The following is a 15,030-nucleotide window of genomic DNA, read 5'->3' as shown; positions in this document are numbered from 1 at the left end:
AATTACCGAAATTGGTCCATCAGAACCATGTTACGGATATTCCGGGTTGGTTGTAGAGTGGCCAAATGGCACCAGATCGTACTGAGGATGTCTAATTTGTGTTCCTGAGCAAAAATCAGTGTTGTTTGACATATCGGAAAGTACACTTGTGAAATTACCGAAATTGGTCCATCGGAACCATGTTACGGATATTCCGGGTTGGTGGAAGGGTGGCCAAATGGCACCAGAACGTACTGAGGATGTCAAATTTGATTTCCTGAGTCAAAATCAGTGCCGTTTGATATGTCGGAAGCCATATTAGACTTGATGTAGAATTCGACATCCGTTCCTGTGTAGTCGGTTCCGGAAGGGTGGCCAATCCATATCCGTAGGTCCGGGATCAAAGGAATATGCCTAATATGTCCAGAACAGGTCTTGGAGCAAATTGGGATGGTTTTTCTGAAGAATTTATGATAATAATAATGATTTGTAGATTGGGTTGCATACCCGGACAAAAACCTACCCCACTAGGTTCCGGAATATCTCCGGCCAAGTGACCGATTCCGGATTTCTTTGTAGATTCTGAAAATAGAGATTTGTCCGGTTTTTTTGAGGGGTGAACGAACTTATTTGGTCAAAAGAGGCCAAAGATACTGCATTTTTAAGTTTTTTTTTTCGGTATCTCGCATCAGACGTTCGGACTGTAAGGGTTTCTTTTTTTTTTAAATTTATATTTATTTAGATTTTCTCTTCCATGTACATTCATTCAGTTAAAATATTACTGAGTGTCCAATCACAATCGATGACTTTTCACCTCAATTTTAAATACTAGCAACTTTCATTTATTCATGAAATATTGTAGCTTTCGCTATTCAGTGATTTCAAATGTAGGAGGGCCTACATGTACAAAAGGGAAAAGGGATACCTTAAAACTAACTTATAAACTATATGCAGCTGAAGACTGCAATGATTTTTGTCGAAATGTATCAATTATCTTATTGGACATAACATCCAAAGTGTCAACTTCGGCTAATTGATGAAGTTCACTGGTACTGAACCAGGGAGGAAGTTTCAGAATCATTTTCAGAATTTTGTTCTGAATCCTCTGAAGTTTTTTCTTCCTGGTTAAGCAACAGCTTGTCCAGATCGGCACAGCATAAAGCATGGCAGGTCTGAAAATTTGTTTATAAATCAACAGTTTATTCTTGAGACAAAGTCTAGAATTCCTGTTTATTAGTGGATACACACATTTAATATATTTGTTACATTTAACCTGTATACTTTCAATGTGATCCTTGTAAGTAAGGTTTTTGTCAAAAGCAAGTCCAAGATATTTCAGTTGATCCTCCCACTTTAAATTTACCTCATTCATCTTTATAATGTGATGACTTTTTGGTTTAAGAAAATCAGCCCTTGGCTTGTGAGGGAAAATAATAAGTTGAGTTTTTGCAGCATTTGGAGTAATTTTCCATTCTTTCAAATAAGAATTGAAAATATCCAAGCTTTTTTGTAATCTTCTTGTGATGACACGGAGGCTTCTACCTTTGGCGGAGATGCTTGTATCATAGGCAAAAAGTGATTTCTGACATCCTGGGGGCAAATCAGGCAAGTCAGAAGTAAAAATATTGTATAAAATTGGACCCAAAATGCTTCTTTGAGGGACGCCGGCACGTACAGGTAGTTGATCAGATTTGCTATTCTGATAACATACCTGCAGAGTACGATCCGTCAAATAATTTTGGATAATTTTCACGATATAAATCGTAAAATTAAACCTTTTCAATTTCGCAATCAAACCTTTATGCCAAACACTGTCAAATGCTTTTTCTATGTCTAGAAGAGCAGCGCCAGTAGAATAGCCCTCAGATTTGTTGCTTCGAATCAAATTTGAAACTCTCAACAACTGATGAGTAGTTGAATGCCCAAGGCGAAATCCAAACTGCTCATCAGCGAAAATTGAATTTTCATTAATGTGCGTCATCATTCTATTAAGAATTATTCTTTCGAATAATTTACTAATAGATGAAAGCAAACTAATGGGCCGATAGCTTGAAGCTTCGGCAAGATTTTTGTCCGGTTTCAAAATCGGAACTACTTTGGCATTTTTCAAACTACTGGGAAAATATGCCAAATCATAACATGTAAGGGTTTCTCAAGGTAAGCAATCGGGTGCTGTTGTTGAGCCAATTCCTGTTTTTTCTGTTTGAGTATTAAGACACTGCGTCCTGATTACAAGGACTATTGTATCGTGTTACCCATTTTTACTGTTGTTAAGCATTTCCAGATCTTTAGCACAGTCCCTATTGAGAGGGAAAGTGCTGTTCCATCCAGATGCTGTAAACTCCATCCCTTGTGCCTTGTGCGCTATGTATCGCTAGAACCGCGGTGACAATTTTTTCGTGTCATTTTTCAAGCTCTTCCCAGCAGCTATTATTTGCCGCGCGGGGTCTTTTTTATTCATGAAATTGTTTATTTAGGTCCCCTTAGCTGTACGTAAACTGGTTCGGACCGGGTTTTACTTGTAATTTACATTTTAACTTAAGGCTATAGTAAATTATCAGTTTAATCAAAAGAGATAATGGCATTAAGCGCCGAGTTCTCGCTGAGTATCTTGCCGAGTTCTTTGAAGAAGGGGATCAGAGGTTCCAGCAGGGTTCTTGTAGATCCGCTCACTGCTGACAACACCGCTTCCAACAAAAGCGAAAACGGAATTCGGTTGTCTTTACCATGGTCCTTCTGAGGCACGACTGCTGCTGGGTTGGTTGGATCTTTTGGCGATGTTTTTGTTGAGCTCACCCCCGGGAACGCTTTGTTGAACTTTTCCGAACCTGGCTGTGGAAGGGTGCTGCTCCGAGACTTGTCACTGTTGCTCTTTTTCTTTGTTTTTCTCTTCCTTTTGGAGGTTCCGCCTTTTGCGTTGATTATCAGCTCATCTTCAGTTCCGTCCTCAGATGAATCATCCTCTTCCTCTGAAAGGACGGAAAAGGGGTTCTCGCTGCCGGCACTCGTCGTGACCGTCTTCAACATATCTGCGAATGAGCGCTTCGACCGCCTCTCCAGTTCGCGTTTCAACTTGTCCTCGCGTGTCTTGTATTTGGGACAAGAACGAACTTCGTGGGGTTGTCCTCCACAGAGCAGGCACTTCTCTACCTCTTTCTGGCACTGCTCGTCCGGATGTTTCTCTCCGCATTTGCCACAGACCGTCTTGTTGCTGCAGAACGCCTTTGTATGTCCCAGCTTTTTGCAGTTAGAGCAACTCATAACGCGCGGGCGGTGCATGCGCACCGGAAGACGGAGTATGTTGTCCACCACCAGGTAATCTGGTAGAGCTGTCCCCGCAAACGTCACTCGGTACGAGCTCGATGGGACAAAGCGTTTGGACGCGCCCTCACCTTCGGCCGTACCCATCTGTCGAGCCTCGATGACCGGAATTGTTGGTAAACTCCTCCTCTTGAAGTGGCCTACCGCCGTCAACACCTGCTGCACCGTCAGTCCGTTTTCGCTCACTACGCCGTCGATCTCCACGGAACGCGCCGGAATCCAGACCCGGTATTCAATGCAGAACCGCGGATCGCAGACGATTGCGTTGGCTTCCTTCGGGTTGTTGACAGTAGCGCGGAGCTTGTTCTGGTGGAGTTTGGTGACATCCGTCACTCCGGGGTAGTGTTTCCACAGTTCCTCCGAAATCCGCATTGTCTGCAGTGGCTTGTGCTTCGGCCGGAAGAAAACCTGCCAACGCTCCCCGGGAGCGTCCTGGTACTTACGCACGCGCGGGGTTGGTGGATCCGAATTCTCCACCTCCTTGTCCGTCAACGGCTGTTTCTCCTCCTGAAACCCGTCCGGTTTCTTCCACACACTCTCCTGCGTAACTTTGTTCCAGTAAAATGGCTTGCAGTCCTTGGTTTTGTGGACCGTCCAATCACTATCCGCCTTCGCGGCCGCCGCCATGGCCGTCGGCGAAGGTAAACAAAACACCGTCAGAAACGCGCGCGGGGTCTTGTAAAGACAATTGTCTTTTGCAGTGCTACTTTTGCGGTGTTCCCTTTGCTCTGATCTGGACAATGCGACTGGACTGCAGTGCAATACCGATCGGCTGGGCATTATTTACATGCGAAGGCACGAGGAAAGTATTTTGGGAAGAGGCGCAAAGGAATATCCCAAGATTGATCACATGCTAGAAGAGCACGTGAAGCAACCGTTTTATACTCATACGGTTGCTGCTACCTCTGAACTTAAACCTAAGGCTGCCACCCTGAGTAGAACCCATGACTTTCCGCTTATGAGGCGAAACCCGTAACCATTCGGCCGCAGGAGGTTGGTCCCGTTTAGATTAAGTGGAGTTTATTATTTTAACAGGATTGAAAATTTATTCTCAAAGCAAGCAGTCGGATGTTGCTGCTGAGAGTGTTATTATTATTTCCATGTATTTTATATTTTTAACCCCGACGCGAATATTTGTTTGAGATCTAATCTTAGACAGCCGGCTGTGGAAAGATTAGATCCATATGCCTTAATTTTAATCATCAGTTAATCCAATACGATTCATTTTTAGTTAACGGAAACGATGAAGTTATGAATACAGAAAAAAATAAAACATGACGCGTGTCGTGTTAGGTATTTTCACATTAATTATTGACAGATTCTACTAATTGCATTGCAGTGAGTGAAAGAACAAACATTCCGGTTCAACGACCTATTTAATTTCCTGAATTTCTGAAAATTTGAACTATTGTATAACACAATCACAAAATTCCTCATAAATTAAAGAATCATTTTGAAAACTAATTTAATTCAATTTGCAAATTAGGTGATAAAAAGCGCTAAAATGTTTGCACAAAATTGAGATAAATTTTTATAATAAATTTGAGCTAAATAATATCAGCATTGAAATTTGATTAATTGGGTCCTAAAATTAAGTTTAGATTGCTGATACACTCAAACCCCGGTGGTTTGACACCAACTGTTGTCAAACGAACGGGGTCACTTTTTAGTTTGACACCCCTTTTACACGGAGTTCACACACACTATCAAACGTTCGTTTAAAATGGATTTTTAAATCAATTTTGAAAAATTACCCTCGCGGTCCTTCTTGACAGAAAGGGTCCTACTTAACAGCTCGTTCCAAGGGGACCATAGTTAATCCATTGAAAAAATGTTGTCCTTTCAAAATTTTTGTTTGCATAAAAAGTGATCAGAAATGGTTTTTAATCGTGTTTTTTACGGTTGTACATAAAAATTTACATAGGGCTTTAGTACCCAATTCAACTGGTTTTCATTAAATCATGATCATTTATTTTACCAGTGCACATAAAAGTAAAATGTTGTATGCAAGTTTTTAACCAAGCCAACCTTGCCACAACGAAAAAACAATGATCAAGTCAAGTGACAGTAAAGATTCAACCAACCAAACTCTCTCGCTCTCATATTCGCATTCACACTACACGAAAACGAAACTATTGGCACTACGCCCCCCGGGGCATGGCCTTCCTCTAACGTGGGATTTCTGCTCCAGCGCCTCTGACGAGACAGGAGAAACCGGGACCGACGTTTTACTTCACCATCCGATAGAAGCTCAGTGGATAAGGCGGGAATCGAACCCGCGTCTCATAGCATCATCGGGATCGGCTGCCGAAGCCGCTACCCCTGCGCCACGAGACCCACACACTACACATAAAACAGATAAAAACCAACACCAACACACCATCATAAAATCTAGATTACTTTTTCAAAACAACCAATGCGCCACGAGCCTCCCATGTACAGAGGACACTTTGAAAAAGTAAGCGAGAAATCCGCGGGGATGCTTCGGCTGTCATCTGTATACAATGTCACTGAAGCCAAAAAAGTACCAAAGTTTTGGTGTCTAGTGTCAAAGTTATGGGGAGTAACCAACGTTGCCAGATTATTTTATGGGAAATCTGTATTTTCTTAAAAATAAATCTGTATTTTATCTGTATCATGTCAAATTCGAAGCCATAGAAGATTTTTTTAGACTTTTCACAACAGATTTAAGCTTTTTAATCATATTAAAGCATAATTCAATTACTAAATTATTAAAATTTCAAATTAAATCATTTTAAAAAAATCTGTATATACAGATTTTTGTGATTTTTGGGATCAAAAAATCTGTATAATACAGATTTATCTGTATATCTGGCATGGCTGGGAGTAACATGACGAAAAGGGCGCAAAATCGAAAGGACGAATTTTTTTTTCTTTATTTCTGTTTCGTTAGTTAAAATGAAATTAAATGTGTACCATTATCCGGGGCAAATCGGGACACATGGGGTGAATTGGGAAGTGATTTAAGCAATGTTTTTGCACAATATTTGAATATTTTTTAATGGTTTCAGTTAGAATAGACACAAAACAACAAAAAAAGTTTCTAAATTTGAACTTTTATGTCTAAAAACAGCTGTTCATAAAAGGCTTTCTGGGCGAAAATTTACCAACACATTCAAACCACGGAGCAGAAGTTGGTTTGTTTGACTCAAAAACATGCTTTCTTGTAAACGGAAATGTGGTAAAATGTACCATGCTTCCTCGAAACTGTATGGTAGTGAATACTAAATCATGATCATCTTTTCTGTATTGGAGGGTTAAAATTAGTTGCAGATATTTTAATTATTTTAGGTATTTAAAAGTTCAAAAGTTGTGTCCAGATTTTTCCAATTTCCATTGAGCTAGAATGCTCATATTTAGCCCAGATGTTAGTTATATAAGTTCAAACAACCCCTGAATTTCAGGCAGATTAGTGAGCTCCACAACGTCCCTAACAATGGGCTATGCCCTGTTCGTGGACTCGCTCTTAAGGTTTCCCAACAACATGGTTGAGCTCACATATTGGTTTAACCGCCTCAAATTATAGATTTAAATTAACATCATGATGATCCGTAAGTTCATTTGCCAAATAAGAATTTGCGGAAGAAATTTCAGAGGATTTGAAAAAGACACCTGCTGGGAAGCTTTGCCTGAGACCTGATGCTAAACATATATTGTTGTTGGCGGCATTTTTGGTTTATTTTCATGAAAAGAATCATTCTGAGCAGCTACAGGATTTATTTTTCCAAAAAAATAAAAATAAATAAGATTTATTATATTTTGATTTGTGACCCTCTGAAATGTTATTCCCGAAACAGCGCCACCAAACATTTGGTGGCGGCTTCAGCAAGCTACGTCAGTATCACGGGCCTGCATAGAGCTTTATGACGTTTCGCGTACACACACTAGCGCACCATTTGATTTTGCTGGCCGGACAACATTTAACCTCAATCTTTTTCGTGTACGTACACGCAATACATGCGCACGTAGATACCTCTATGGAACAGCTCCCAAAATCCTGTGGTCGACCTCCAGCACACACACACAACGAAAGCATTGGCCCCACTAACACCACGGTCGCTGGTCGAGGTCATCGTCGTACCAAATGAGCACCAATACCACAATGCGGCTCTCTCTTCCTCTCGACTTCTTGCTTTGGAAAGTACGACCACGAGACCAAAACCAAACATAAAATGGTTGAAAACACTTCAAAACCGGAGATTCTTAAATAATTTCACTATCCACCGATGGACCACCACTTATTCTACGGAATGCAACACGTTCTGAGTCCAAAAACATTAAAAAAACACCACAAAATCGACCGAAACACTCGGGGCAACAAACAACGCGACCGAAGCCAACATGGCAGCTCCAAAGCTCCGAAGTTGACACTTTGGATGTTATGTCCAATAAGATAATTGATGCATTTCGACAAAAATCATTGCAGTCTTCAGCTGCATTGATCCGCTCTTTATATAGTTTATAAATTAGTTTTAAGGTATCCCTTTTCCCCTTTTGTAAAAGTAGGACCTTCTACATTTGAAACCACTGAATAGCGAAAGCTACACAGCAAATAAAGTAGTAATCCAGCTGCGTGTAAAAGACCTGGGTGTAAAATAAATTTTGCATTATTCTATGAGATTCTGTGTAATATTACACCCTGAAATATGTAGCCCATTAGTATGGGAAACCTACTTGACCGAAATGTGGAGCTCACATATACGTTTATCCTTTACATTTTTCATCGGTCTGATGGCCGAGCGGACTAAGGCGCCAGTCCTTACTGTAGGTGCTGGGTTTAAATCCCGTCGGTTGCAACTTTTTTTTGTGTTTACAAAAATTGTACATGCAGCGTGTAAAATTAAGTGTTTATTTTGACGAAGGTGATGTGCATGCTTTTGCATGCGATTTTACCATCCGATTTTTTGCTGTGTACAATATTTCATGAATAAATGAAAGTTGCTAGTACACTCAAACCCCGATGGTTTGACACCGAACTGGCTGGAATCTTCTAATTTTTTCACTTTCCCACCTCTTTTCTTCGCGCCGAAACGAAACCAAAGCAACCAGCGAGAAAGCTGAACTCGTTGCGACGTGCTTTCGTGCTGAACTCATGTAAACCAAAAGATTGGCTGTCATAAACCAAAAACAATTGGCTTCATGTCGAGCAAAATGACAGCTTGTAATCAGATTACAAAGATTCACAGTAAAACTAGTAAACTTTTCCAAATTGGTCACAACATTTTAAGAATCAACCAATAAAACTCCAATCGGATCACCGAACCGCCCCCTCCAACTAGGTTAATTGGTCCCCGCGATAACAGATGTCGCGCCACGCAGTCTGCCCTGTCACTGCTGTTTGACTCCGGATTTGGTTTCCACACTTTTCATTAGGGGTTCTGTGACAACTTTCCCAATGTTTGCCCTCAGTCGACTCATTTTATTAGACCTCTGTTGTTACACTTTATATATTTTATCAGTCAACACAGACAACTTTTTATTCCGCGCACAAAAGACATGTCACTGCTACCTATCACCTCAAGAACCGAGACGAACTCGTTCTCCGAGGGCTGGAACGGGACTATTCAAGTCATAAGTTACCTTTTTCGTCGTATGAATGTATGTGAAAACATTTGCATAAATTTTTATTTGAGCTAACCATTTTTTAAATCAAAGCATTGAAATTTTTTGCAGGATTATTCTTAAAACTACGATCATCTTGTACCTTGAAACGTAGGGTTTGTTAGTTCCCCGTTTTGCCACCAATCTCAGTTAGGTAGCACTGTTCTGTCTCCCGGTTGGGTGAATGAGTGGCAATTCCTATTCTATGGTTTTTGTGTCAGGAGGCGGCTCTTTTCGCATCTGCTGCTGACACTCAAAATCAAAAGGGTTCTATCTACCCTTTATCTGTCATCTCAAAAAAAAACCCTTTTGAGGGTTACTTCCATCCTTTTTTCAAGTTTACCGGTAGTAACACTTTGCAAAAGGGTGACGACGGGTAAACTTAAAAAAAGGGTGGAAGTAACCCTCAAAAAGGGTTTTTTTTCTTTGGGATTACAGGTAAAGGGTAGATAGAACCCTTTTTGCGGGTTACTTCTGATTTTGAGTGGAGATAACCCAAGTCAAATTTTGTTTGCCTTGTTTGTTTTCTATGTGTACCGTCATCTAGGGCGAATCAGGACTACAGTCTGTATAGGGTACACGCAGAAAAATAAGGCATATTTGAATCAACAAAACGTTTTGTTGAATTGAAAATCATGATTTTTGTTGGATCAACGCTAAACGCCAAAGCAGCTTTTTCAAAACAACAAAAGACTTTTGTAGAATTGAGAAAATCAAGATTTGTTTCATCGCAAAATCGGCGTTAATTATATTCAACAAAAAATTTGTTGATTCAAACCTCGTACAGGCTGATTCTACAAAACATTTTTCTGCGTGCAGCTTTTAGAGCACTTAAAAGCTTGAAAATTGGAAAACGATGCTCTATTTTAAATGTTCTGTGTCTGTTCTATCCGAAACTAATCAAAAATAGCCAAATATTTTACCAGTAACAAGGCTAAAACAGCTGTCCAAATTCGCCCCATTTGTCCCGTTTCGCCCCAGATGACGGTAGTGGGGTTTTGTACTGCATGTTATCAGAATGTTGAACTAATGTTGACTTTTTTTTCAACAAGTAGGATGTGCAATGGCACATTAGGTCGTAACTTGTGCGTTTATTTATAACGATAACCTCAGGTCATATCAGGTCAAGAAAGTAACTGCAAGAAGAATATAATTGATAGTTCGTCCATTACCATTTCTACAAATATGGACAACATAAGCGGACTTTAGTTAGTTTTCTAATTATTTTTTAGGTGCAAAACGTAAACTTTGCCCATCGTAGACAATGCAACCGCTGTGGCCGAGATCGCTCTTTAAGCGCTGGAGATAAAACAGCAAGATTCGACAACTCGGAGCCTTCGAATTCTTGTAAGAAAAAAGTTGGAATAGAAATTGGAAAGTTTGCAGCGGAAAAGTCGAAGGGACTTTTCAGTGCCGAGGATTGGCAATGTCAATGCGGAAATGTCAATTGGGCACGCCGCAATACCTGCAATCTGTGTAATGCTCCTCGCTTCTGTGAGAACGAGAAACGAACAGGTATGAACACTTTTTAGATTATTGCAGAGTTCCCAAATGAACCGGTTAGGCTAGGTTCACCTGTAAAATTGGTTCGGCTTAAACCTCCCTTTGTGGTTCAATCCTGGTTCAGTGAACCATGAGCCATGGCTTAAGCCAGGCTAACCAGGCTAATGAAAATCATGACTATGCCTAGGTGTTGAGGTACAACAATGTTACAGTGTAACGAACGATGCGGTCTAACGAATGTTGCAGTGTAACAATGTAACCGTGTAACCATATTACGGTGTAACCATATTACGGTGTAACAATGTTACGGTGTAACAATATTACGGTGTAACAATGTTACGGTGTAACAATGTTACGGTGTAACAATGTTACGGTGTAACAATGTTACGGTGTAACAATGTTACGGTGTAACAATGTTACGGTGTAACAATGTTACGGTGTAACAATGTTACGGTGTAGCCATATTTCGGTGTAAGGGATATTACTTTCGTTACGGTAATCGTTACACCGCAACAATCGTCACACCGTAACATTGTCACAACGTCATATTTATTAGACCTTAATATTGTTACACCGTAACATTGTTACACTGTGACATTCGTTACACCGTGACATTCGTACACCGTGACATTCTTTACACCGTAACATTCGTTACAACGTAACATTCGTTACACCGTAACATTTGTTACACCGTTATATGGTTACACCGTTATATGGTTACACCGTAACATAGTTGTTACGAAACAATGTTACGGTCTAACAATATTACGGTCTAACAAATATGACGTTGTGACGAATGTTGCGGTGTAACCATTACCGTAACGAAATTAATATCCCTTACACCGAAATATGGCTACACAATATTACTTAGCAACTATGTTACGGTGTAACAATTTTACCGTGTAACAATGTTATGGTGTAACAATGTTACAGTGTAACAATGTTACGGTGTAACAATGTTACGGTGTAACAATGTTACGGTGTAACAATGTTACGGTGTAACAATGTTACGGTGTAACAATGTTACGATGTAACAATGTTACGGTGTAACAATGTTACGGTGTAACAATGTTACGGTGTAACAATGTTACGGTGTAACAATTTTACGATGTAGCAATGTTTCGTTGAAACAATGTTACGGTGTAACAATTTTACGATGTAGCAATGTTTCGTTGAAACAATGTTACGGTGTAACAATGTTACGGTGTAACCATGTTATGTTGTAACAATGTTACGGTGTAACAATGTTACGGTATAACGAATATTACGGAGTAGTACATTTAGGGTTAAACAGTGTCACGGTGTAACCAATGAACCATGGCTCACGGCTCTCGGTGAGCGTGAGCCGATGATGCTTGCCGACGTGTGGTGTGAACCTGAACAAGAAAAATGAACCTAACCTAGCCGATGGCTCAGGCTCGTGGGGACACTGATTGAACTTGAATGAACATTTCAATTGATTACCGGATTCAAGTCTAGAGTTTTTTTTACATTTGAAATACAATAGCTTAAAAGGCTTTCTAGACAGAAATTTACCAATCCATTCAAAGTATGTTTACATGGCAGCTGGACGTTTGTTTGCATCAGATTTCCTATCTCTTTCTAGCAAAAGTTTTTTGTCAGGCCACTCCATTTTTGGGTTAAGGTGAAACGTGAAGACAATCTTGGCTTAGTGTTAGTGCATTTTGATAGTGTTAGTTTGATGATCATCATCGATGACGTCACTGATGCATTAGTATTAGTGATACCGTATAGTGGTAGTAGTGTACGCAAAAATTCTCGCTTTACATATCAAAAGAGGTTTTGTAGAAATAAAAACATGCTGCAATATCATTTGAAATGGTCTAATTTTGTATGATGTTAAATTTCCGTTATGGAATTCTTTAGAAATCTTTTCGAATTTTTTGAATGAAAAAAATCGTAGAAATATAAAATACAATGTGTGATAAATATAGTAAAGCATTTGGTTGAATTCGTTTGATTTAGTTAATCAAAATCAAATTATTCGCTTTACAGCATTGCCTTGGCGTTCTCGATTGCGAGATTCCTACTCGAAACTAGGTGTCCGAAGGTGATTGTTGAGGCAATTGCAAACCTCTTTTTACACCTTAGCTTCCATCCATCCCGGGATTCGAACTGACGACCTTTGGATTGATAGTCCAACTGCCTACCAGCGACTCCACCGAGACAGGACCCAGGAAGACGACTTCTACACCTGGACTGAGCTAACGACATAACCTTTAGGTTAGTCCGGGGCCAACATTTACTTCCCTTCCGACGGAAGGCGTGATCAGACAAATCTCGTCTCGAAAAATGCCACCGGGACCGTCTGGGATCGAACCCAGGCCGACTGGGTGAGAGGCAATCACGCTTACCCCTACACCACGGTCCCGGGATTTAGTTAATATTTTTTAATTTTGTTTTCAATTCAATTGGTGTTTATTAGAATTTAACAGTTCTGCCCTAGGATGTTACCTTGACACGATCCGCCTTTCCTTGACCATCTCCTTACAGTTGCGGCAGAACCGCACGACGTAGGCAAAGATGCGCTGCAGCTCTCGAAACGATTCGATTCTCTCGAACGTTGGTTGAAATGTTTCGTACTGGATGGCCGCGCTTACGACCACATCACGACAAAGCTCTGGAACGGCATCATCTGGCAGCGGCTCTGGTTCCTCCATTTCGCAGATCTCACTTCGCTGGTACTCTGCGCACTTCTTCCATTTCTCGTTGGTTGCTAGCTTGGTTGCAGACATACCGCGTGAAACGATATCTGCAGGGTTGTCTGCAGTGCGCACATACTTCCACTCGAAAATACCGCCGGTAGCGACAATCTCAGCAACCCGATTTTTCACAAACACCTCCAGTTGATCAGGTTTCTTTTTTAGCCAAGCAAGCACGACCTGGCTGTCAGACCACAGCACAATTTTCCTGAAGACGAAGTCCACCGCCTCCAGGACGTTCTTGACCAACCGGTGCAGCAAGCGTGCGGCCAGCAGCTCACTCCGTGGGATCGTTTTCACCGTCTTTGGAACCAATTTCGATTTGGCGCACAGCAGGTTCAGTTCCGCAAGCTCCGTACGCGTGCTTCGACGCGTCGGCGTACCCGTGCAGCTCGTTAGCAGTGGTGTTCGTAGCCACCACCCTACGCGGCACTCGAATCTTGTCGAGGTCCCGGCTCTTCAGGTATCTGCTGATTCCATCCAATCTCCTTTTCCCAGATACGCTCCATCAATAATTTGCCGACGAGAACCACTGGCGCAGCGATTCCGGCCGGGTCGAAGATGTTCGCGACACGCGAAAGCACTTGCGATTTCGTTGGCCGCCCTCCTCGTTTGGAAGGCAGCGGCGCAAATTGTAGTTCGTCCGCCGCGGGGTTCCACAGCAGACCCAGAGCCTTGATCACCTCCTTGGTTCCAGTTCCACCAACGCTGACAAGCTCCTCCCGATCGGCTTCCGGAATGGCCTCCAAGAGTTCCGGACAGCTCGACGACCACTTGTGCAACTCAAATCCGCCTGCCTTGCACAGTTGGATTAGCTGCGATTGCGCTTCGGAAGCTTGTAAAATGTCGTCGAAACCGAACAGCGCGTTGTCGACGTAGAAGTCTTCCTCGATGATCTTGGCTGCTAATGGGAATCGATGCTTCTCGTCTCTGGCCAGCTGCTGGAGCGCTCGTGTGGCCAGAAATGGTGCGGATGCAGTGCCGTAGGTGACCGTCGTCAACTCTAGCACCCTAAGTGGTTTCGTTGGATCGGTTCTCCAAAACACGTGCTGCAGCGGCGTGTGCCTTTGATCGACAAGGACTTGCCGATACATCTTGGCTACGTCTTTAGTGACAGGTATCACTTCTTGAGTCCAACTGGGTCTTCACCTTCTTGTATCTCATTGCAGTGTCCAAGCTTTTCGTACTATTCCATGAACTCGACGTACTGCTTCTTCAACTCCGGCTGTTGTGCAAGCTTTCTCTCCAGAGCGTAGAACCTTCGCTGCGCCATCGTACGTGAATCGCCGAGCTCGGCGACCGATTCTTTGAGCGGAAACTCCACCACGTACCTCCCAGTTGCATCCCGACGGTGTGTTTTCGTGAAGTGCAGCTCACATTCACTTTCTTCACTTGACAATTTCTTATCACTTTCGTATTCTTCCAGCTCCCAAAAACGTTGAACGGTGCGGTTCAAGTCTTCCAGTGTGGCTGAGTGCGAGTGAACCACTACTGCAGCTTCGTCTTCTTCATCGCACACGCCACCAACGACCACAGGTGTTCCGCCTAATGCACTTCTCCGGGCATCAGCAACTTCAAGAACAGTTGCCCAGTAGCAGATCCACCTTTCCAGGCTGGTGGAAAGACGGGTCCGCAACTTGTACTCCAGGTGGCAGCTCCCAGCTGCGCACGTTCACTGCGGACGTGGGAAGGTCGGCCGTGACCCTCTCCGTGACCAAACACTTGATGTTCGCGCTGTAGCTGGAGTACCTCGAACGAAGTTGGACCACGCTGCCCAATGAAGCGTGGGTTTTCGTGCCGTCGATTCCTGCCACGGTGACGTTGGACGGAAACTGCTTCAAGCCCAGCGACTCCGCCATGGCCCTCGAGATGAGGTTAGCTT

The 15,030-nt window shown here is 42.2% G+C and overlaps 1 protein-coding gene across 1 annotated transcript; it reads right to left on the bottom strand.

Annotated features, from left to right (window-relative positions):
- Positions 1-12,896: 12,896 nt before the first annotated feature.
- Positions 12,897-14,242, bottom strand: LOC119769165. The gene is made up of 2 exons (XM_038261069.1): positions 13,575-14,242; positions 12,897-13,512 (listed from the first exon to the last, which is right to left on the bottom strand). The coding sequence occupies exons 1-2, from the start codon at positions 14,240-14,242 to the stop codon at positions 12,897-12,899; spliced, it is 1,284 nt and encodes a 427-aa protein (XP_038116997.1).
- Positions 14,243-15,030: the final 788 nt, after the last annotated feature.

The sequence above is a fragment of the Culex quinquefasciatus genome, chromosome 3 (genome assembly GCF_015732765.1).
Source record: "Culex quinquefasciatus strain JHB chromosome 3, VPISU_Cqui_1.0_pri_paternal, whole genome shotgun sequence".
NCBI classification, from domain to species: domain Eukaryota; kingdom Metazoa; phylum Arthropoda; class Insecta; order Diptera; family Culicidae; genus Culex; species Culex quinquefasciatus.
This window is presented reverse-complemented; position numbering and strand designations above follow the sequence as displayed.